The 26,141-nt window shown below is 40.1% G+C and overlaps 1 protein-coding gene across 2 annotated transcripts in view; it reads right to left on the bottom strand.

Moving 5' to 3' along the window:
- Otc (ornithine transcarbamylase) overlaps window positions 1–26,141 on the bottom strand; it is a 72,421-nt gene that overhangs the window by 28,233 nt on the left and 18,047 nt on the right. For both annotated transcript variants that reach the window (XM_075956664.1, XM_075956663.1), the window contains exons 3-4: window positions 24,744–24,825; window positions 15,146–15,233 (exon numbers count right to left, since the gene is read on the bottom strand). In XM_075956664.1, the coding sequence (XP_075812779.1) occupies window positions 15,146–15,233; window positions 24,744–24,825 (170 nt within the window). The remainder of the gene's footprint in view (window positions 1–15,145; window positions 15,234–24,743; window positions 24,826–26,141) is intronic.

Genomic DNA, 26,141 nt, shown 5'->3' with positions numbered 1-26,141 from the left:
TGAAGGAGGCACTGCTTCTAAATTTCTGATTACCAATGTAATAATTAGCAAATTATCAAAATAAGAAGTTTGTTTTCTAATTGCATAAGCCATGACATTTGGGACAGTATGTTCAAGATGCAACAAGAAACAAACAACCTCACAGCAAAAGTGAGAACTATTGTTAGAACAGGATACACAGCCCAGTAGATACAGGTGGAGTGCAACTCACCTTGATCTTAGCAACCAGTTCTCACTAGCCAATCAGAATCAAGTGCCTAATAACTCACTTAAATTGTATTCCTGTGTTCCTGAGATTATTATTTTTTCTTCCCATCCAGGTCAAATTATCTAAACCCTTAGAGGATGGAAAAGAACATACAGCCCAATAATGTTTAAATTCCAAGACTGTGAAAGAATAATAAAGAAGATATAAGAATAAATAAAATAATATCTATGAAACTAATAATAACATTACAACCTGTTTATCATCAAAATATTAGTTGACTCTGTAATCAATGTGATACTTTATGTGTGCATTTTCCCTTGTAAAATGCTTAGAGCATTCTGGGAAATATGAAAGGTTAAGCTGTGATTAAATGTTGAAAGCATTTGATTAAGTTTGCAATCAATACTGGAATGTTTGAGATTCCTTACTACACAATTACACATTTGATTGTATAAGCAGTATGGGCCCTTTTTCTTCTTGTAGTCCTAGGGATAGAACCCAGGACCTTGTGCATGCTATCCAAGTGCGCTAGCACTGAGTTATACAGTCAGCCCTTCCATCCACATTTTAAAGAAATGCAAACTTGAATGCACATCAGAGTCACCAGGAGGGCTTGCAAAGCATCATCAGCTCTATTTCTCATTCAGTAGGTCTGGTTTCAGACCCGAGAGTTTGCATTTCTAACAAGCTCCCAAGGGTTGCTTATGTTGTGCTTTGGTAACCACATTTTGAGAGTAAGTGATTTGCAGGAATGCATTCTGTATTCTACTTAAAGGATTGGAAAATGTTTGATAAATTCGTGTGGTTAATATATTGGACCATAAACAAAGGACAGTGTAAGGAATATCGTAAAACGGAAGCATGTCAAAACTTTATGGAAAGCACCACTTGACTCCCCGTTAGCCATAAAAGGTGCAGGTGAGGTTGCATGCAATGATGTGACTATGATGTGGGCCAACTGGGAGAAGCAGTTCCCAGAATGGTTTTTTCATTAGAAACACTTGGGGGAACAAAGATATTCCAGACACTTTTAGGTAATTAGTGCATATTATTTTGTCTGTGGCATTGGTTTCTTCATGCTTATAGTTACTAGAAATAGAGAAATCACTCTTTTTATGTTTTCAGGCTAATAAATACCATTTAAAAATATAAAAAAAAACCCTCTCACCGAAAACAATGACAAGCTTGCAGCTAGAGCTGGGTACTTCATGCAGCTCTCTCATGTAAAACCCCAGCTTTCGACATACTAAGATCTTGATTATACTTGCTACAGAAGGAAGGCTGGCAAGTCAAAAATACTTCCTGGCTCTGTAAAGGGTTTTCAATTTGGTCTCTCTTCATTTCTATTGAATGGAAATGGAATTCTGCTTGATTTCCAGTAGGCTCCTGCAAGCTTTCAGATGTTTTCAGGCCTCCGCCAACAATTATAGCTTTGGCAAAATCTGAGTTTCTTGTATTTAAAACGCCCCTGGTGTGTATCAGCATGCCATAGGTATTTAATAGCCAATATTGGAATTTTTCAAGGATAAATACAGCTTAAAACATTTATCCATCATATTTTGTCTAGATGTTTGATAAGGCAAACAATCGCTTGTTCCTTTCTGCTCAGCAGAAGGAAGGACCAGCTGGAGACTTCCAATGGAAAGATGGTAAAGGACAACCAATGGTAACCGACTCCTTCCAGATGAGGGTGGGATCATTGCCAATAATAACTCTGAGTGTTTTTTTTTTTAATCAAAAAGTGTGCTACTGTAATAATCAGAAAACATGTTTATATGATTATTTTAAAAAGTTAAAAACAATTACAAAAATTTTCATTCAACAAAAGAAAACAACTCTACTTGTGGTGGTGGGTAATGCCTGTAATACCAGCACAAAATATGGTGATGCAGGGAGTTTGCTGAAAGTTCAAGGCCAATGTGGTTTACCTACTGATCTCAAGGCCACCAAATGACACACCAAAACTACTCTCAAGAAGGGAGGGACAGGCTAGGGATATAACCTAGTGATAGGGTCCTCACTTACCATATGAAAGGCCTCACCATGGTATTAAGAAAATTTCTGTCTAATATGATTGTAAAAATAACTAAGGTGGTATAGAGCTTCTTACATTAATGGCTAACTCTTGACCCTGTTAAAGAAATGAGATGATGTGGAATGTATTGTCATCAAAGATGAATGGGGTTTGTTTCAAAAATGAGACAATTGGAACATTACCACATTTTCCAAATATGAGATAATATGTACATCCATAAGGATAACAATTGTGTGTGTTGCAACTTTCAAATATATTAAAATCCATGAGTTTATAAATATGTTAAAATAGAAGAATTATAAGCCAGGCAGTGGTTGTGCACACCTTTAATTCCAGCAGTTGGGAGGCAGAGGCGGGCAGATCTCTGAATTTGAGGCCAGCCTGCTCTGCAGAGTGAGTTCCAGGGCATAAAGGCTACACAGAGAAACCCTGTCTTGAAAAAAAAAAATACAACAAAATCAATTTAAGGTCAATTTGAAAGGGCATATAAACTCTTAGTCAGAAAGTCAAACTACAGAAAAATGGAAGAAGGTTGTTCAGTAGGTCAAGAGTACCCCAGGGCTGGAAAGAGTGATCAGTGGTTAGATTAGGAGCACTTGTTCTGCAGGGGACCTGAACTTGATTCACAACACCCACAGTGCGACTAACAACCATTTACAAAGGAATACGACGAAAACGAAAAAAATAAAAAGTGCCCTAAAGATTGAAAGGGGGGGGGTCGTATAGAAGAGACATGCCAAGTGTGGTTGATCTAAACATCTCCTTTCCAGCACATGGTTTCTATTGTTCTTTGATGTGTTTTGCTTCCACGTAAGACTATAAACTCAAACACCCTTAGAGCCAAACAAAACCAAATAATCAAGTCTCCCATGGTCCAAGGGAGGTCTGGCGCAGAATCTGTGGGATAAAGTGAACACGTTTTTAAAAACACAGGCCATGTTCTGAGGCAAATCGTAAGAGAAAATGTGGGTGTTGATGATATGGACAAGCACACAGCAGTTTTCCTGCCATCAAGTAATTATTGAGGACTATCTGACACTGGTATATGGCAACTAGCTTCAAGGTACCCTGAGAATACGGAGACACATAGATCAAAGACTGCACAGGGCACAATCTAAAATCCTGAAGGTCAAGTGAAGAGGCAAGACTTGAGTAACACAGAAGGTGTTCTTAAATGTGACCAGGATAAAGGTGACTGGCAATCAAACTGAAATGTACCTGACCACATGCCGACATAGTCTAACTTCAAACAAGCAAATGAAAACATCAGTAACATCCCTGTACTTAAGGTGCCTGGGTTTGGTTATAAAGTTCCATAATACAGCTCTCATGGATTTTCTGTATGTATCAAGAGACAAGAATGTCTTAGGGGTAATAAGGATGGCCACAAATTATGATATTCACAGTGAGGTCAAGATAGAACTCTACAAAGTTATATATCTGGAGCTACTGAGTACCGGCCCCAGCACTCTTTCAGCGTTCTATGACAAGCGAAGACTGGTTTGGGAACAGGATTTGAGGGGTAGAACAAACTGACTGACTTAGGAACGATTTTCCCGCATGTATCTTTATTTCTTGGGGGAAAATGAGAGAAGGGAGAAGCAGCAGCATAGGGGCATAAGGTATAAAGGCAAAGCATCAGACAGAAGGGTAACGCATAAGGGTAAAAAGATGGCATAAGGACATCAGGCATAAAGCACAAAGGGGTGAGGTAAAAAAGGGGGGGCATAAGGCTAGGGTAAGGTGTGGTCTCCACAAAGTTTTCAGTTTATATAGGCAGACAGACAAGTTAATAGTCCCAAAGGAGGAAACAATGGTATCGAGCATGCATTTTCGCAGAATCACAAGAAACAGGTAGCTATGACAAGGAGGCACTTTACCTCTCAGAGGCGGCATGGCTGTGAAGTTCCCCTATGGCTGGGAATGCAGCACTGGTAGCTATAGGAGCCTGCCCTGAGGGCTTGATTTGCATTAGCATCTAGCTGGTTGACTTAAAACGAATCTGTTCTGGGGACCCTGCTTTTGACTCCAGCAGGGTGCCCACATGAGAATTTTCCTCTCTGAAGCTAGTTTTAGCAACTCAGGCCTTTTCCCTGTATAAACAGTTAGTTTCCTAGGCTATAACCCAATGTTAGTTGAAGCCAAGGTAAAGGGTAAATACAAAATGTTAGTAGCCTGTTAGGTCAGAGAAGAAGACCAGTAGATCACAGTTTCCTTAGTCTGCTGTAGAACAGACATACTACCTCCTGTGTGAGGCTGCTTTTTTATAGGTGACTCCTGTCAATAAAGTTTGTGGGGGACTATTTTTATGTAGATTTTGCCTATGAGTATAAAGGCTTGACTGAATCCTTTTCATGCCATGGTGTGTGTGTGGGGGGGGGAAGTATCCAGTTGCCCTACAAAAGAAAGTCAGGTTTATACCCTACTGGGATACTATAGAAGGGAGAAATGCATGATTTCACAAGACATTTACAGAATGAACAGTGACTTATCCAAAGGACAGCTGTGCCCGTAGCTCTGCACAAACAGGTTCTCCAGGTGGAGTGTACGTCTACACTTCCCATGGATAGCCCATCAGATCTGTCAGCTGCACATTTACTGTATAATACTTGTGGGCTCGCCACAGTCAGGCCAAATTCAAGTAGTCTCGTAGTGTCCTGCAATTCACATCTCCCCTTGTTCCTATGCTACCATCATCCAGACTGTGTCCCTTTGGACTCCCGTGTTTCACCAGTGACATACATCACTTGAATAGCTGACTAGGAAACAGTGGGAGCAAACGATGTTCGTAATGACAACAGTGAGAACTTCGTAATCATTTTCCAAGTGGATAGTTCCTTCCTTCCTTCCTTCCTTCCTTCCTTCCTTCCTTCCTTCCTTCAATTCCTAAACAGTCCAGACCCTACAGTGGACACACAGGTGGTCTCTCCAGTGTAAACTGATCAATACTTCTCTAATGAGTATGTTCCAGGAAAGAAAATATCCTAGGCCTCTAGCATCTCTAACCAGGTGAAAATAACCTTGGCCTCTTTGGACTGTATTAATAAAAATTGATAGAAAACCAAAAAATATAGCTTCAGGAAACCTAAATGTAATCTTCTCAAATGAATTGGTATTGAAGAAGTACGGATGAATTCAATTCCCATATTCCTTTCATCATGAAATTACCTCCAATGACCAGACTGTATTGGCTTAAATGTTAGATTCTGAGTCTGAGGACTACAGAGTGAAAAATGTTTAAGGTGTGATAGTATTTGGAATGACCTCCTCACAATGTGCCCTGGTAACTTCAGAACTGAGTCTCTGCAAGCTGTCTATGAAACCACAGAAATGGCTGGAGCTGAGTCATAGAGTGTCCTGAGATTGCATTAAACCATAACTTGCTTCAGTCAACAGTGTAAGAATTCCTTCTGTGCCCATGACCTTTACAACATGAACTCATTACCCTTCATGAAACTCCTGAAATATTATTATATTCATTTTACAACCCAGTAAACTGGGAATCAGAAATAACTGAAGCAACCCATAAGGGCTAGAGTGTGGGAAAGCCGTGAACTGGACTAAAACTGGCCCTGTTTCAAAGTCTTTGCTCTTTACCCTATACTGTATAAAAAAAAATACAGCAGGATTTAAACTTGAAGAAATTGGGTTTTGTGACCATTTAACCAAGGCCATATATCTGTCCTGAACATATCATCTAGGTCGTAGCAATTTATTAGTATCTAATTAGACACCTATTTCTTGCTAGGTGCAATTTTGAAAATGCTTTATCAAAAGCCTTTCTGCTATTTATGTTTTGCCTTTCTGATATTAACGTTGTCAATACAAATACTTTCATATTAATATTTCATCTTTTTACAGTATTCTTTCCAATAAGATGATGATTCGCTCCTCTCTTAGCTGTTTTCCACACTCAATGAGATCCCTCCCTCTGGTTCATCATTTGGAATATCAGCATGGCACCGATAGGAAATTCTCCCACGCTGCTGCAAGGGTAAGTGTCTCTGTGACCGTAAGGCCTGACTTCTGTCCTTCAAAACACCTGTCCACCCAGAAACTCAGAATGTGACCTTGCCTGCAAATAGGGTCTTTGAAGACTAAATTAGTTAAGAAGAAATGATAGTAAGTAGGAGAAATCATAAAGCCAATGGTTGCTGCTCAACACAAATTCAACTTTCTCTTCCTCCTCCTCGTTCTTGTATGTGGGGAGGACACAAGTGTGGGAATGGACCAGGGAAGTGTGATTGGGGTGCATGGTGAAAAATTCCCAAATAATCAACAAAACTATTATGTTTAAAAAAGGAAGAGAGGATACAAAGAAACACATAGAGAAAAAATATGGAGAGAAAATGAGGGCAGACTTAGAAGTGGTGCAGCTTCAAGCCAAGAAATATGAAGAACTGCTGGGAGACAGCAGAAAGGGAACCGAAATGCTGGTGACACACGGGCACATGTTTTCCACCCTCTAGAATTGTGAAAGAATAAACAAAGTCATCTTCTAACTTTATGCCAACCTTTATGATAGCTCCCGAAAATGGATCCAGGGGGTGGTGCTCTCTTAGCCTCCCGTCAGCAGAGCATGGGAGCAGTCGCTACCTAAGGAAATTACACCCGTGGTGAAAGTCATCACAGTAGAACAACATCACACTATTGGTTTCTTATATTGAGCCTTTTGTGCACATGGCTCCTGAAGTCGCATTACTAACTACTGTATTAAAGCGAAAATGACTGTGAAACCATCATGCCCCTGTCAACAGAGCACTCAGATCATTAGGCATGAACTGCTGTCATTATGGAAGAAACCCAGAGCCTGGGAGCTGGAGAGATAATGTCTCACTGCTGTAGCCAAGCTCCGTCTGATTTTAAAATTCCGAAGAATTGGTGACTTGAGTCATAGTTAAGTGTCACTCCTGGTGTGACATCTTAAAGTACAATGTCAAAGCAAGGAACAAAATAGAATACCTTACTCTTAACCCCAGTAGAACACCAGAGAATCTAAAAATACTTTCAAATCTGAAGTGAATTTCATGGAACGTACACAGGCATGTTTTGTGTTTTCTGGTACATTCGGTGGTGGAAGAGTGTTGTTAAGAAAGATTTCAAGAAAGGAAAGGAAGCAATGGAGCAGATTTGATTCTGTGGGATTCCTCTCCTTCAATGATCTGGGCTCCATTAGGGAAATGAGTAAAACTTTAAGGCTGTCCCTGCATGGTATAGGATAAATTCAAGTTCTCTAACCAGTTTTTAAACTGAATTTTGCTTGGTCACTGAGAAGCTTCTTCTTTATCAGTGACCACTGGAGAGGGAGCCTGTACATCTTCTAGGACTTTGACCTGCTTTGAAAAAGAAATAAAATACGGAATAACTGTTTGGAAAATGATTACACAGCTCTCGATGGTGTCATTGTGTACAACCAAAGCTTCTCATACTGTTTCCTGGGTAGCAAGGTTGAAACACCTTCTTGTGCAGGAAAGAGCTATGTACCAGGCTTGATGTGGCGATCCTTCGAAATGGCCTGCTCTCAAGGTTGGCCCAGGGCTGGCATCTGGAAATGCAGCATTTAGTGTGTGTGTGTGTGTGTGTGTGTGTGTGTGTGTGTGTGTGTGTGTGTGTGTGTTGGGGGGGGGTCCTGAACTGGTAAGTATATACGGACTTTGATTGTGTGGAACACCTTCCTCCTAAGGTGCCGGAATGTGGATCTAGGGTAGGCAGATGGCTGAAGTAACCAGTCCCCAATAAAAACTCTGGGATCTGTTTTTCTGAGGGAGTAATTAAGTGTGTTTATGTGACCAGTCTCCAACAAAAACCCTGGTAACTGTTTTGCTGAGTGATTTAAGTACCTCCTGTGTACTTCACTTAGTGAAGACTTAGAAGTTTGTGGCAATATGGTCCACATGTCACACATACGTCTTTTCCCTTTGTAATTTTTTTGCAGTGTTGGGATGAAACTCAAGTCCTTGTGCCTGGATCCCTGAGTTGTATCCTCAGCTCTCCTTTTGTGTTTTTCACTTGTAGTTTTTAATTGCTGTAAATCTTGGCCAAGAAGCAAAGAGAACCCTCCTAATGAATCACTGAACCTGTATATGGTGTTGCGATTCCTCAGCACAGCAGTTCCTCCCAAACACCACTGCTGTGGGAACTGTGTGGTATTTTAATTCTGGGCGGATGGGACTGGACATGCTAGTCTCTTATCTTTCTTTCATCCTTTCTTTCTGTCAGGGACCATTGTCCTAAAGATGATAGCAGGGACCATTGTCCTAAGGATGTTTGCAGAGAGCCCCAGATCCCAACTATCTTGAGAACTGTCTGTTAACAAAACCACAAAAAGAATGTTTCCTCTTACACAAAAAAAAATATCAGGTGTGCTAACTGGTGACCTTTGCTACCCCCTACTCCCCACCCCAAGCCAAGTTCCTCATTCAAGGGCTATATAAGCTGTAACCATTACCCTAATAAACGGAGACCTTGACAATTGAATTCTGCTTGATCTCCTTCTTTTCTCTCGCCCATGATTCTTACAGGTAGAGCCTCTTCAGACCCTGAATAACTGGACCTGCGGGACTGGTCATCTTTCTTCTTTTGGTGTGCTTTTCAAGGCATGGTTTCTCTGTGTAACAGCCCTAGCTGTCCTGGAATTTACTTTATAGACCAAGCTAGCCTCGAACTCACAGAGATCCGCCTGCCTCTGCCTCCTGATTGCTGGGATTAAAGGAGCGCGCCACCACTGCCTGGCCATCATTATACTTCTTAATTTACCTACCTTCAGATTATTCGGTATTCAACTCAGGTTTAGCTAAGGAAAGTTTATCCTCAATATCTTGTATGATAAACAGATTATATTATTATAAATCAAGAAGAAAAGAAGTAGGATATTTGTTCAGTAATTGTAAAAATCATCCTTAGGATACTTTTCTACTAGTCTTTAAGATCTTACTTGACCCTAAATATATTTTTTAAGGTAGGAAACATATGTAACATGAAAGATGAATGAGAAAACCAATCAGATGAGCAAAAAGGCAATCTGCAAGAAAAGGGAAAATATTTGTAATACATGTATCTGAGCACAGAGGTCAAAATGCCAAATATTTAAGGAATTCCTACAACTCAACACCAAAACAAATCCTAATTTCCAAAATGGGCAAAGCATGGGAGTTGGCATTTCTGCAAAGACGCCACCCACTGGCCAACATCTATTCTGAAATCGTGTTCAGTGGTGACTCTAAGGGAAGTCCAAATCTAAGCCACAAGGAGCTACCACACCTGCTAGAATGGCTGGCATCAAAAAGACAATAGGTAAGTGGAGAGGAAGGAGGGAAACACAACAAAGCCTTGCTTGTATGCTGGGTGGGGATGTAAATCGGAATTGGAATTAGGGATGTGGCTTCATGTAATTTTTTTCCTTCCTTGAGTAGGTAAAATTGAGTTGAAAACACACATACATATGTATATAAGTATTTTCAGACTTAAAATCGATATATTTGCTAATTTTAGGGCATTCCTGGCTTCCCTTCTGCTCCTGAATAAGCAGCTTGCCGCTGCTTTAGGCCCTTCTCCAGACGTTCTTTCTTTGTGTGATGTTCTTCCCACAGGGTTTCATGTCTGACTCTGTCTTTTTATTAATCTCTCAGCTTGACTGTCACATCCTTAGAGAAGCCTTCCCTGACCACAGAGTAAGGTGACCACAGGCAGGTCACACTGCCTTGTCTTCATCCCAGCACATCTTCCAATCAACTCTGCTATTCATTCTCGCTCAGTTGTTTAATAAAGTAATAGCGTATATTCCCACCCCCAAGAAAGATCTTGTTTGACCTAATCAGCATCTGATTCTCAATGCTTAAAAAGGTTTGGTAGAAAAAAACAGGTATTTAACAACTGGTTTTGAATAGATGAATAATTAAAGCATTTGAAAGAACAAGTTATAGTCTGGAAATTGCATTTAACAGTTATTAAGAGACCAGCCAGCTTTGCTTTATCCCTCACCTTCCAGTGGCTGCACCTATTGAATCCACCTCCACCAGTTTCATCTTCCACCAACATAAGACACTTTTTTTTTGTCCCCGGCCCCCAAAGCAGCCAGACAGGTAGATTGGGAAAGCGGTACCATCAATCAGTGTCGTGCGCGCGCGCACTGTTCTCTTGACTAGAAAGGGCGAGCACTGTCATTCAAGCACTACACAGTGCCTTTGCATCTTCCAAAGTTAAACTTCTACAGAAAGCAAAGGATCCAATTGCTAAGTGTTGTTCCGTGCATATTGCAGGGTAGATGTCATTAAGATTCACCTCCCTCCTTGCCCTGTTCAGTTGCTTCTGTGGAAGGCAGGGGATTTCTCTTGTCTTCTTCAATTTGGGTTTATTGAATTTCTGAATCTCAGCATACCTTGTTTGTCAGATAGTTTGACAGATTAAGTGGTAATGGGATACAGAGAAGAGAGTCAATGTCTCCAATAACTGCTACTCTCGTCTGACTCCCCCATCTCCCAGCCCAGCCTCTTCTTATATTCGACTACACATACTCTCTTTTTTACCCTAATTGCATCTGCCCTTGATGTATGACCTTCTGAAATTCTCCCACAATGAACCTGTGGAGTTCAGTTTTTTAAAACCACTGAGCTGATACATACGTCTCCAGCTCTCATTGTCACCTAAGGTGCTTATCTCCACTGGCATAGAGAAGTATGTACTTGGAGGTTCAACCTTTAATGCAGTATATTCCTTCTCCCAAGATCAGAAACACACACACACACAATTAACAACAAATCTGGAATAATTTAGCCACTATTACTTTTCACCTTTTAGAATCAGTTGTCATGAAGCCATGTGGATCTCTTATTATTTATCCCTTTATTTACCATGACTTCATTAATAGATCACTGCGTAACAGTCTGGATTTTCTGCACAGCTTCCCAAGTCTCCCTTTTATATGTGGTGCATGCACACACATGTGTGGAGGCCAGAAGTTTACATTGTGACATTAGTGTCTTCCCCACTTGCTTTCCGCCATATTTATTTAATATAGGTTATCTCACTGAACCTGAAGCTCATTGATTCAGCTAGGCTTGTTGGTTGGCTAATGAGCTACAAGGATCCCCTGTCTTTATTTCCCACCAGCACCGGGGTTAAAGTGTATCTTGCTTTACTGTGGATGCTGGGGATCAAAGCTTGGGTCCCTCTGCTTGCACAGCAGGTACTTTGCTGAACAAGCCTTCTCCCCAGCCCTCAAGGTCTCCCAAAGTGATTCCAATTGCTCTTATATCATCATTAGAGTCATACAAACCATCTTAAACTTAACAGGGGAACAAACCTCTAAGTGTGGGGACAGAATTTTATGTTTTAACAAACTTACCAATTCCCAAACTAGCTTTTAAAAACCCTGTCATTAATCTCCTTATCTTCCATTTCTACAGTAATCCAAATTACTTTATAACTGTCCACATATGTACAGATATTTACATTGGGACACATTTCTGTTTAGGGAACCATTCCTTTATATGTTATACATTACATGCATTTGATAAAAAATGTGAATTTTAGGGTTGGTGAGAAGGCTCAGCGGGTAAAGGCACTTGCTGCCAAGTCTGATGACCTGATTTCAGTCTTCAGAATCTACATTACAGAAGGAAAAGAACCAACTCCTACAAGTTGTTCCCTGATCTCCACATGCACAAATATATGCTGTCACACACACACACACACACACACACACACACACACACACACACACACACACACACTGGTAAACACACATAAATAAAAGAAGCAGACAACATCTTTTAAAAACTAAAAAACCAAATGGATCTTCAGGATCAGAACCCCATCTTATAGAGGACACAATGGTTTGAATTAACAAAGCAGGCCTGACTGTTACCCTTTAAAAGACCCGAATTTAAGGCTGGCTCTTGGAATAACATTTGGTAACTTCATTTGGGGGAGTTTCCACTATTCCTCAGAACTGATAACACTGTGCCTAAAATGTTTTCATAAACAATATGGCTTGAAATAAACACACACTTTATGTTGGCAGGGGGCAAGAATTTGGTTGGAATGTGCTAATGTGAACAGCCTTCAGCAAAAACTGTGAGCTGGGTCTACTGTGGGCCTCTTTTCTTGCCAATATTTCACATACTGTGTCACATGTATTAAGTCTATCCTGTGCAGCCCCACCAGAAGAGTTTTGGAAGCTCGTACCTGGTGTCTTCTGAACTCTACTTCATATGTCTTTTTCATTGTATTTGGTATCTTATTGTTATAACAAATCAGAACCATGAGTATGACTATGTAGAGTTCTATGAGGGTTAATACAATGACTCACCAAACCTCAGCATGATGATCTTGGAGAGCTCCCACAAGTCAATATTGTCTACAACTTATTTTTTCCATGAAATAGAAGCAGCAAGAGTAGGTAATAAAAGCATGGAAACCCAGACTTAGCATCTAAGTTTCATTACTTCTGTGTCTCATGGCTTCTTTGATTATAAAACTGAGCCAATAATGCTGACTTTGCAAACATTTTACAATGATAACAGAAGTTGTCTGTGGTAAAAATCCTTTAAGAAGTAGCTATTATTTTTATTTAACCTTTTAGGTTGGGTTTAATGATCAGAAAGAATTCTATGGATCCAATTTTATCCTTATTCTACCATACATACACTAGAAGAAATTGGATGAATTCAAAAGGTCACAGTTACACTGGAGCTTGTGACTAGATGGTTTGGCTCTGGAAATGTGTAGAGCTTCTCTAAGGACCCACAGGGGGAATTGCTCGGAGAGAAGTCAAAGAAAGGTACATGTTTATATTCGGCCCCAGCAATCAGCTACAGTTAGATGTTTGTCTCCTGCTTTGAGTCTCCTAACAGTCCGCTGATTTCTGGGCCCTAATATTGTTCTAGCTGCCAGAATGCACTGTTTTACCTTTTCTTGAATGCTCAGCTATTCCCTCAGCTGGGTACTTCTGCAACCATTAGTTCACGCTGCCTTATTCACTCCTGCTCACCAGGTGCTTTCTAGAGGTCCCCCCTCAAAATGTCTCTCCTAGATGCAGTCCTGTCTTTTTCTTTCACTTGCTTTTGTTACTTGCTTATGAATTAAATTGCTTTACTTTGTTGTAATAAGAATCACTGAGCAATATAATCTCTGTAAGTAGCAGCATACTTGGAAAAATATCCTTAAAATGTCATGTTCATTTATTCTTTGTGTCCCTACTATCCAAAAGACAATGACATCACCTCTTTGTACTCCCATTGCTTTATATGAAATAACGCAACATCTTCAAACATAAAAGGTTTGAAGAAGAGTTCTTGAAATCTCTTTAGGAAGTCAACTAAGGCAAATTCTCTAGCATATACTAGAGGAGCTGGAATAAAGAGCAGACATTATTTGGAAAGAATTGCATTGTGTCATGAGATGTTTTGGGGGAAATTAGTCTTCTCTATTGCCATAAAACATTCAACAAAGGTATTTACTGTGTATTTATGAGCTAAAAATGGACAATCGTAAGATCCTTACACAGGAAGTCAAAAGACCGATGTTCAAATGTTTCAATATTATATAGTGAGCTCAACTTTCTTCTCGCTGAGTGTGAGCTGCTGGGACTTGCCAGTGTAGTGTTGCTGCCACTGACTGTGGTACTTCTCTGGAAGATAGCTTTGAAGTGAAGATAGCTTTTTCATGCTCACTTCTCCTAGGATTTGACTGGAGGTTGACATCCATGGTGACTTTGGAGACTACTTATTGGATATGAGGGAGCCATTCTGTGTCAGAATTTCTAAGTGAGTATGTATTTCAATGGCCTGTCATTTTCTTTTACTAATTAAGAATATCTGTACTATATTAATAGCTTGGCATTTGAGACTCTGTGCTATCACAGCTAGCATGTATGTTTCTAATTATATCATTTCACTTTTGTGTGTTAATCTGTTCAGGCTCTTACTAGGGTAGATGCTTTAGAATAATACTTGCTCATATAATGATTAATAAATGTTAGCTATTTGTATTATTGGTACAGATGAGCTATGAACCATTGAACATGGCAGTTTTCTTAGACTCACACTTCCTTGATTGTTAAATGTAAGAGTCATCTTGATAATTTTTAAATTTGGAATTTTTTTAATACACCTCTGTGAAATTGCTAAGGAGAGATGGAGAGATTGCTCAGTGGTTATTTGCAATGGGTGTTGTTACAGAAGATCTAGATTCAATTCCCAGCACCCACATGATGGATCACAGCCCTCTGTAAAGCCCATCCTGAAGTATTCAATGCCTTCTTCTAGCCTCAGAGGGCACCAGGCATTTACATTGTGCACAGAAATGCATGAAGGTAGATCATCCATGCACACAAAAATAAATTGCTAAGGAAAAGACTTAAACCATTCTCCTTGTTAGATTTTTGTGTCTATGTGAACTTGATACAAACTAGTGTTGAATAAGAAGAGGAACCTCAGTTGAGGAAGTGTCTCCATCAGATTGCCATTGGGACATTTTCTTGATTGCCAATCAACAGAGGAGGCCACAGCTCACTGGGAGTGATGCCACCCCAGGGCAGGTAATTCTGGATGGTATAAAAAAGCAGGCTGAGCAAGCCAGGAAGAGTAAGCAAGGAAGCAGTGCTTGAACATGGATGGCCTCTGCATTAGTTCCTACCTCTAGGTTTCTGTCTTGAGTTCTTGTCCTGGCTTTTACCTTGGTGTATATCATAGCAATGGAAGCAAACTAAGACTCTCATAGAAAGGGGCTATAGGATGAAAGAGAGGCATTTCAAACATTAAGCAAAGAGTCCAGTAAATGGGAGGGGTACAAAGGACACTGAGAGGAGGAAACCATTATTGAAGGAGAATCGTCATCTTCTCTTTTACATGAATACATCAGAGTTTGAAGTAACATTTGGAAAGAAAAAAAAATTTACAAACCGAGCTGTGTCCGTAAGACTTTCATTCACACCCAGATGAATGTCTTGGGTGGTAAGAAAACAAGGGTGTCCTCCCAGTAGAGCAAAGCCTACAATGAAAGAAAAAGAAAGTTTTTTTAAAAAAAATAACTAAAGTGCAAAACAAAATCATGAGGCATTGGTACTAGTACCATCTCAATAGCAAAGTCTACACCTTAAAGCTCTTCAACCATTCTGTTGGGAATTTCCAAGCATAACAAAGTGATAAATCTAGGGACAAATATGAAAAATATGCAAAAATATGAATATGTAAAACCACTTACATTTTTTGAATTCATACTTATCCCCCCCTCTTTTTATTGAGGAACTAGAAATAATGAGACATTGCTCCCTTTGGGGGAACTGTGCCTACTTTTTAATTCTTCCAATATAGAAAGATAATCTTCTAGGATGACAAAGAAATAAACTTGAGTTATATGGGATGTCTTGGGTGACAATGGGGTATTAATCAGCAATAAAAAAGGAATGAACCTTCAGAAACATTATGCTAAATGAAAGAGTAAATATTTAGTGTAGGGAAATGTCTAGGAGTAAATATCTGGAGTAGAAGAAATGAAGATAGCTGTTGCTGTAGCTGGGCTATGTGTGATTGTCTGGAAAGGTGTACTGCAGTGTTTTTCTGTGTTAACTGAAATATTCTACATCTTCACGGAGTTTATAGGTTACACAGAACATGTGCATTTGTCAACACTGAATTGCACCTTTAATATTGGCCATTTTCTATATGTAAATTTTACTTTAAGTTTAAAAAATATAAAGCAAGCACCGAGGTGGTAGTTTAAAGCTACTAAGAAATAAAGGGTTACTGGTCATCATCTTCTAATGAAGACAAAGCTAAGTACCAAGTGGGACATGGCCCTCACTACTTTCCACCATATGTGTGCTTAGAACATTACAGGTGCTGGAGCACAGGAGTCTGACCCTCCCTTTTCTCCCAACACATTCTATTGAGCATAATCTCAAGATAACTCTTGTATTTTGCAAACACACTTTATATTGTAATGGGTCAAACTTATGTCCTCGAAAACATATAACTGTCACAGTTTGCTAATTGCATCTGTTTAGGGGATTTACTTTGTAAGGAGGAAATCATCAATCACCCAGGGTGAGGAATTCTGGCCCTACAAATGGGAGTTGGATTCAAAATTTCCTGAAACTCTTTACTGATGTATAGGCATAATTTGAAGAATATTTCAGTATGGACTATGTCCTGGCTATATATGTTTTTGTCAACTTGACACAAGTCCCAGTCATCTGGGAAGAAGGAACTTCAGTTGAGAAAATGCCTCCATAAGATTGGGGTGTAGACAGGCCAGTAAGGCATTTTCTTGATTAGTGATTGATAGGGGAGGTCCCAACCTATTGTGGGTGGTGCAATCCCTGGCCAGGAGGTCCTGGGTTCTATCAGAATGCAGGCTGAGCAAGTCACAGGCGCAAGCCAGTATGCAGTATTTCTCTCTATGACCTCTGCTTCAGTTCCTGCCTCTAGGTTTCTGTCTTGAGTGTTTGTCTTCAATTCCGTTCATGATGAACTGTGACCCGAGAGTTCTAACTAATACAAGTCATTTCCTCCCCAAGATTTTGTTGAACATAGTATTTATATACATCTATAGAAACCCAGACCAAGACTGTTGTTGAATGTTATTAAGGAATCATTTTGTTAACGACATTGCAGCTATTGATGAAAATATTCTGTATTTTAAATAATGTAAAGGAGGGTGTGGGGGATAAAATGTCATAGTTTTAATTCATATTAAAATACTTTAACAATGAGAACAAACAGACAAACTAAGGAAGATAATATGCTAACAATTGTTAGATTGATATAAGGGGTATTATGTGTTCTTTATGCTAATCTTTCTACTTTGTATTTACTTGAAAACTTCTATCATAAAAATAAGCATCAAAAGCTAGAATAATTACTTATGTTACAATGTTTATCATTTTACTAGAAGCCAGCATGTCTTGAATCTTACAATACAAATCAAGAGCACTTACTGGCATTTTATACACCTTTCTCTTTGATTTTCCGCTAAGAAACAGTTTAATAGAACTGTTGTATGAATTTTATAAAACATAATTATTTGCTTTTTTGTAACTTGTATTCTAGTGGTGAAATACTGATTATAAAGCAAGTGAGTAGCCTCATATCTATTAGATATTAGATACTGGTAAGTGTTATAAAATTTGAGTAACAAAGGACAACAGAAAATGTAAAACAGGAATTGCCACTTTAAATGTCATGGTCATTGAAGAGCTGTTTGAGTGAAGGTTGAGGAATGTGATAGTGTGGACCATGAGAAACCTATCAGATGGGCAGAAGACTAGTTATTTGTCTTGTGTAATGGTCACAACTGGCGCATTCAGGAGCTAGCAAGAAGGTGGGTGTGGAAAATACAGTGTGTGTGAAGAGGAGTAGAAGGGAGGCTGGAAAAGGAAGGTAGGAATAAGAAGCAAGAACTGCATTTTGTCTGAGAAAAATGAAAATCTATTGAAGGTTGGAGCAGATGAGTAAGATAATTAGACTTTGGTTTTAATGAAATATATACACAATGGGGCAGAATCAAGGAGGTCAATAAGGAGAGACATTTGTAAAATTTGGATGAATGTTCAGAACTGAGACCAGAATGGCAGTCCCTGAAGTAGTAAGAAAGTGGTTGCATGATTAATCTATGCATATCTTGAAGGTAGCAGCAGCATTAAACTGCTGGGCCTATTTCCTATCTCAATGAGCACATTACAGCTAGCAGAGGACTTCCAGGTTCCTTAGTAGCACTCTACTTACCTACATCTGTGTCCATATATTCTGCTTTATTTCCCATTAAGCATAGGTGAACTTCTTATCTCTCATGTTTCCATGTCTCTTCCTACTGTCTTAACATGCCCAATTCACCCATATTCTTTAGATCTTTACTCAAATGCTTAACAACTCATGTGTCATCTTTGCCCCATGCTCCCATTCATACACTAGAAGTCAACCCCTTTAACTGTTCACAAACATAATCAATGCTTTATCTCTTTATGTCATAGTCATCAAGAACTCTGCTCAATCATTAACGAAATATTTTTCTTGGCACTATGTTCACTTTTGAGTATCACTTTAATTCTTTGCTCCCCTCTAATCAGTCTATCTATCCATCCATCCATCTATCTATCTATCTATCTATCTATCTATCTATCTATCTATCTATCTATCTATCTATCTCTATCTCTACCTTTTTCCCTCCCTTCTTCTCTCCCTCCCTTGCTCCCTCGAAGGGAGGCTTTGCTAGCCATCACTGTGGCAAGACTCCTCCAATCAACATCAATATGACCTCCACGTTGTTCCATCTTTTTGCCCCTTTCTTTTCGATATCTTTAACTAAATTGAACAGCAGTCTCTCCCTAATAACCATCCTTTATATAAACTCCAAGATACCACACCTTCCTGCTTTTATATCCAGATTGTCAATTATTCCTTCTTGGTCTTGATTTCTGGTTTCTACTATTTTCCTTGACTGCTAAACATTGGAGCCTTCCAGGGTTAGTTCTTGGTCCTCTTCTTTCAATCTAACTTCACTGTAACAAGCTCTCTGGCTTCAAATACTCTCTGTATGCTGATGAACACCTCTTTCCAGGTCTTTCTTTTAAACTCCAGACTCATATACAAGCGCTTTTCAACATCTTTCTTTGTATGTCTAACAGACATCTCAAACTCAACACAAGCAACAATGAATGTCTGGTCATTTGCCTTTGACCTGTTCCACCTGCAACTTTCATAATTCCTAGGCAGAAATCTTGAAGTCATCCTTGACACCCATCTTTTGCCAAGTAAATTTAATCTCTTTGGATCTCCTTTCAAAACATATTTAGAATTCATCCCTCCTGTCTTTCTCATTACTACCACACTGGGGCTAGACTTCCTCTCTCTACAGCTCCCCCCCCCCCCACTGACATAGTTTACTGCTTTTGTATAGTTTCCATACCCCTCACACCCACAGTCCATTTTCAACAGAGTAGTCAGTGTAACCTTATAAAATGCAACTTAGAGTATGTCTACCTTTCCCCCAAACTCTCAGGTAGCCTATTTCATTCTGGCTAAAAGCACAGGTTCCAGTAATGGTGCAAAGCTTTCTGCTTTGTCATTAGAGCCATTCTCTGTGCTGAGAGTGTGCATTGCCATTCACCATGCTCTACTAATAGCTTATTGATTATGTCTATTGTTTGTTGTATCTGTACCCACTAGAAAGTAAGTACCATGAGAGAAGGGAGTTCCCTATCCTTTGTTTACTGTTGAGTGAGTCACAAACATTTCTTATAAAGACTGCCAAATAGTAAGTGTATCAGGAATGCTTGTTGAATCTATGAGTGAAGGAAGGAAGGACATTGACTCTGAAGAGAGGACCCATTTCCCAAACTGCTGTAGTGTTGATGGAAAGATTAGAAACTTCTTTCTTTTTTTTCTCAATTTCAACCTTTTATTAAGTTCATACCAGAGACCCTCAGAGGTACACAGGATTTCGGATTATTTCCTCAGGCTTATTGAGTCCATTGATCTTTCACTGGAGTCTCACATGTATAGGAACAGCTCCAAGGCAAAGCCGGCTCATCTTCCTGTGTCCTCTCCACTGCGGTGATTGGATCATCTTTGGACCAGTCGCTAAGGTGGGAGGAAGACTCGGGACAGACTGACTCCGATTAAGGAACCTGAGTCAATGTACCAGCAATTAACTCCCAACTAATTAGCAATGATCACATCGCTATGTAAGGAACTCACCATCTCAGCAGTGTGCACGGAAGTGCCCCCAAAGAAATGACATCTATATTAACATTCTACAAGGCCGATGGATGAATTAGAATTGTGGGCAGTGGGAACATTGCAGGCCCAGAGCCCATTGATAATTTATCTTCTGCTGTCTTCGCTTTTTAAAGAGCACTTATTGCCCACTTCTCTTTGCAAGCCAACATCTTGGTGAGTACCAGGTAAACCCTTCTGGAATTGTGTAACAGACACCTCAATTCCACCTACACAAAGACTAAGAATGTCCTAAAACAGCATGCAAGGCCTACAGTAGAGGCTTTCCCATGGCTGTAGCTGAGGTACCCACCAGCGTATTTGAAAGGGCTCATAACTTTCTTTGCTCTGTTGCTATGAGACTATTACATGGCCACTCATATCTGCCTTCAGAATAAACTCTCTTACTCCGCGGCAGAAGCTGTGTCTTCATGTACCAACAGCAGCATGGAGCATAAACATGTATTTCAGTCCTGTGTCTGCAGCCTGCAGCCCACCTGGGATAGCTGTTCTGGTCTGTGTTGTTCTGTGTGTTTCTCATGGTTCCTCTTCCATGAGGAGGGCACAAAAACTATAACATTCAAATTAGCAGTATCTGTGAAGTCAACTCCGGAGGTCAGCGATGAAGTCACACTTCATTGCTGATGGAAGTCAGGGCAGAAACTCAAACAGAGGAAGAAACCTGAAGGCAGTAGCTGATGCGGAGAGAATGAGGGGACACTTCATGCTGGCTTTCTCTCCATGACATGATCGGCCTGCTTTCGTATAGCACCCAGGACCACCAGCCTAGGGGTGGCACCACTCTCTTTGGGGTGGACCCTCCCCATCAGTCATTAATCAAGAAAATGCCTTACAGACTTGACTACAGGAAAATCTTATGTAGGTATTTTTCTCAACTGAGAATCCCTTTCCCAAATGACTCTAGCTTGTGTCAGGCTTGACACAAAACTAGCAGGGTCAGATACTGCTTCTGAGAAGGGGTTTCTCTTTTTCACTGGTCAAAAAGAAACTCAGACCCCAATCCAAAGGTGCAAGTCGACTATTTGCTAATTTATCAGGCCTGCGTGGTGATGCGGTATTCAAAGGGAGTTAGAGGATTTGAAAAGCACGAAGAGCGGCCACGGCAGAGGAGAGGACAGAAGAGTGAGTCTCCACGCTCCCTCACCTTTCATTAAGACGCATCTTTTTACCTCTTATATTTATTCCTGTTTTCATACCAGATATTTTCATTCCATGTTTTTTTCTCCCGTTAATTTCTCAATTTCCGTTTGAGAAAATAAAGCGAATCTTATGTTTCTCTTTGCTTTCTTTACATTTCCCTGTGGGCTCTGGAGCAAAGGGCGTAAGTAGAATCCATCCAGTACAAATAGGAGGGATTTGATGCCTCTGTCTGGTAGATGTGAGGCAGTCATTAACCTCTCGGTGCCCTGCTTCAGACTAGAATCCCAATCTTCGTATCGGTACCTTTGTAAAGATGATGAATTTGAAACAGCTGCTACAGAACCAACTTCAATTTCACCTTGACGTGACATGCTCGTGTTAAATAATGGGAAGAAGCGCCACTTGCAATTCCCTGTGTGTCTTTCTCTCGGCTACTGCATTTACTAGGATTTAAAAATATGTATCTGTCTATCAACTCAATTAATTTGCGATAAAAGAATACAATTGCCAATAGATACACAGGAGAATTGCCTGGTTTGCCAAGCAGCCATACACTGAGAGATGCAGAATGAATGGTCTAAAGCTACACACAAAGACATGGACATTGTCTTACAAACATAATGCGGAGCAAAGAAGCCAGACACAAAAGAGCACATGCTGAATGGTTCCTTTAAGACTAAGGTTGAAAGCAGGCACAGCTAGTTTGTGGTAGTAGAAGCCTAGATAATGGTTGCCTTTTCATGGATGAGTAACGGCTTGAAGGAAAAACAGGGTTGCTGCAAAGGGCTTCCGGGTCCTGTTAGCATTCTGCTCTCTTGGGTATCAGTTATAATTATGCATTTACTGTAAAAATCCATTGAATTGTCATATACTTAGTGATCTATACACTTCTCTGAAAGTGTGCTAGACTTAATATACATGTTTCATGAACAATTAATATGTGTGGATAATCATGCCCTATTTCCTGAAATAAGTAGAAACATTGCTGAATCCCCGAATCTCAGTCTTAAGATGGAACCCTTAAGGACGATACTATAAGAATTGCCTCATCCTGGGGAATGGCACAATTCTGTGGCAGCAACTGACAATGAGATACATACTATTTTAATTCTAAATAGCAAGATGCTGTATGTGTTGGGAAATGATATACATATACAGAGGTGGGGATGCAGTGCTGTGACAAATACCTCAAACAAGATCCTGGTCTCTATTCCCCAGTGATGCACTCAGCAGAACTGGTTTGGCTATGGCTTTGTCATTTCTGTAAGCATTTAAGGCAGCTTCTTACTCTAATTTGTCTGTTCCTGAGTTTGGTTGGCAGCATGCCATGTCCAATTAGACCCATAGGGATTTACTGAGGATAATAACAAATACCCTGTGAACCATACATTTTAAAGGCCAAACATTCCTGTCCTCGTGCATTGGTTGATAGAGTTTGCAGTGTTGTGCAGACTTCAGAGCACTTCTTTAGAGACAGTTGTAGTCAAACATAGTGCTTCGTGCCATTTGTGGAAACAATTTCACTAGAATAAAATGTGAGCGTCTCAGGCTTCAATTAAACTAGATTCTTAAAAAGGTAAACTTAACAATCGCATCCAATCACATGTCTGCCATATGTTAGCTATGTGAACTTGGGCATTTCCTGAACCTAGATCAACCTGCGCTCCTCTATCTTACTTTCATCGCGTCGTCATGACGATGAAGTGTGGTGATCCATATAATTAATAGGGAGCACTGTCGGAGTCATTATCCAAACTCTGCGACAGCCTCACTCTTACCATTACTGATAGCTTTAATACAGCATTATGGAGGAAACTATTCAGGGATATTTCAATATCAAGTATAATATTTAAACAGAGAAAATTGGAGAACCACCAAAACATAATCACTTAAGAAATTAAAAACTGAACAGTTTTTATATAATAATTCTTTAAGTCACCAAAAGGACTCTTGAAATACTAATGGTTAAATTTTTAAAAAGATAAAATTCTGCCAGATTCCTAGAAAACCAGTGTTAGGAGGAAACAGAGTTTGAGAATGACTAGCACGTTTATTCATTTCTCCCCACAATTGCCCAAATGCCAAAGAAATGTCTTACAGGAGCCAGATTTAAATTTTTAAAAAAAAAGGAGCCATCTGTTTCCTTCCAGGGACTTCTAAGATTAGGTGACATCTTACAGATTTCCCTCTTCCCGTTTCCTTCTCTCAAGGGGCAAGGGAAGTATTTTAATAAGAAATGTGGTCTTGAGGTCCGAACCTTGGTGCGATTTTTAAAGAGTGAAGTTAGAGGTCACTTAATCCTTGTGAAATTCTTTTGGGGGGGCTATCTATTTGGTGAACTTCATTATTAATCACTATGAGGCCACTCCATCTATCACATGTGATAGCATAGTGGCTCACATGGAAGCTTGAGAGAGTGCTCGCCGATGCTTGTGAGGCAGGGGAAGGCATTGGAGGACTGAAGAGTCAGGCAATGCTTATGTGGTACTTCCTCCTCAGCCCTGATTGCTCATTTGGATCACACCATTGCAGGGAGGTCTGATAGGGAAGAAATGCAGAGATAAAGAGAAGAGGTAATGTGTGGCTCATACGTTTCAAAATAAACTTTTGAAACCCATTGTGGAGATAACAGCTTTAGACACAGACAGTAGTACTAGATTTGGAAGTCAGAGCAGGTTTGCTTCTAGCTAGTATTTTCCTCACGTGACCGCTAACACAGGAACCTGGGAGGGGAACAAGGAGAGCTCGTGAAAAGAGGTAACAGCGATAGAAAGAGGTAGACCTTAGTCACTGTACATGCCATGTGCTCCCGCGACCAACTTCCAAGGAGTGGGAACATGAAATTCTCACATGCGTTTGAGGAACTCTGGTGCTGAGAACATCTGTGTTCTGCCCTTAAGACAGAGCACCGAGAGGCAGGAAATATTCTAGGGTTCCTTTGCATTGTCTTTGAGAAAGGAACAATTAGGTAAAGGTGGCCTTTACCACTATCAAGAGCTAAGACAAGAGAATCTTAAAGTCTTGGAATCAGAGTGAGACAAGCCTTGTAGCAAAATGCAGAGCCAATAGAGATATAAAGTCCCAGGAGGCTCCAGTGTAAACATCAGATGGCAATGCCCTGATGACCAAGCACACTAGCTCATCCCTAGCTTTCTAGACATTCAAATATCCACCAGGGCTTAGGTATAAATGCAGACAGGGAAAGGAGACCCGATATCCATAAAATAAACCCTGAGACAAATAAGGACTGTTGAATGCAGAAGAGGTTAAATTCCCATCGTCTAATAGAATTGGCACAGAAGAAAACATTCATGAGTAAAAAGACCCATTTCTCAACTGAGTTTTGGGCCTCAGGGTTGGTGTCCACTTACATTTCGCCATACACAGGAAACAAAATCTAAAGTGGCTAGTCAACTTTTCACAGCCATCCTACAGATGAGGCTGGTCTTTCTGCCTGTAGCTTTTACAAGAATTGAAGGGCACCCCTGCACTGCTGCCCCAGTGAGACAGCTGCTCTCTGTGGTTGCTCAAGAGACACAACAAACTCCCCAGTGATGGCAGCCTTCCTCGTGCCCATCCTCTGGCTGGCTCTTCAAGCCAAGTGTGAGTTTTCCAGTGGACTCACCTGTTTCTGTGGACAGTCTTGTTCGAGTACTTCTTTTCTCAAAAATCATTCCCAAGGATTTCCCTTGCAGTAAAGGCAAATACTGAAAACCAAGGACAAAAATTACAATTAAAATGCAAGGTATACTTCCTATCCAATATCAAGGATTGTATTTCAAAATGCTAATAAAAACACAGGTCAAATAACTACTACTTCCGAGTAAATGGACACAATATTGTTTAAAAACTGAATTTAAAGTTGTTTCACATTCAATACACACAGATTATTAACATGAAATTAGGAATTAAGACTATTTTTGGATACAGGTTTCTTGTGCAGTCCAGGCTAACCTTGAACTTGCTATGTAGAAGAGGTAGGCTTTGAACTCCCCATCATCTTATTTCCATCTTTAAAGGCCTAGGGTTACAGATGAATGTTGCTCTGCCTGGCATATATTATTGCTGATTAGTGGGCTCAATTTGGGAGCTTATCCAAAGCAGAATATTCCACACTGGAGCCATCATCTTACTGAACGCTATCCCAATCCCTTTCAATTCCAGAGATGCTGAAGATACTGAATTCGGAGTGACTTTCTCAGCTAGTAAGATCCTACTTTCTCACAACATGGGACACTAAGAGTCCTACTTAGGACACTGATGAAGCTCAGTTTTTCAGACTTCATATTCATCAGTCTCTCTCATGAGAGAACATACAGGCTTTGTTCCTGGAAGTCATTTGAAAACACTCCGGGAGCTTGAGTACTGGGTGGAGCTCTTTCTCCTTCCTCTTGTGTTATTAGACTTCCTGTTAAAATGCACTCTGGTCTTTTGGTCTTCAGTCAGCAAAGCATAAAAAGGCAAAGGTCTGCACCCTAAGCAGACCTTTCCCCTGTTTCAAGTCTTCTACAAGAGCATCAACACAGACGCTGGAGCATCACCTAGCCTCTTCGGAGCTTAGAGAGCTAGCCAGCTAGATAAGAAAGCCAAAGTCATATCAATTTTCTTCAGCCTGAAAAAAAATATTTTTTAAATGCCTTTGAGCCTGGCAAAGTGACACACCCCAGGACTGGGGAGGCAGAGGCAGGGGATCTCTGTGAGTTTGAGGTCAGTCTGGTCTACATAGTGAGTTCCAGGTCAGTCAAAGGTATAGAGCAAGACCCAGTCTCAGAAACAAACAAGCAGCTTTTGTACAAATTCATAACACAAATATGCTTTCAAATTAACCAAGCCCTCTAGCTGAAGCCACTTCATTTAGCATTTTGAAACAAAAATTGCTCAGAATGCAGACCAATGCCCATAATTGAACACCACATTCCATTCCTTCCTCGATTTGGCTAGCATTGCTTGTTCCTTTATAATTGAAATGCTTTTAAAAACATAATTTCATCAAAGTGAATATTATCATAACGACAACATATCT

This window comes from Microtus pennsylvanicus, chromosome X, assembly GCF_037038515.1.
Source record: "Microtus pennsylvanicus isolate mMicPen1 chromosome X, mMicPen1.hap1, whole genome shotgun sequence".
NCBI classification, from domain to species: Eukaryota; Metazoa; Chordata; class Mammalia; order Rodentia; family Cricetidae; genus Microtus; species Microtus pennsylvanicus.
This window is presented reverse-complemented; position numbering and strand designations above follow the sequence as displayed.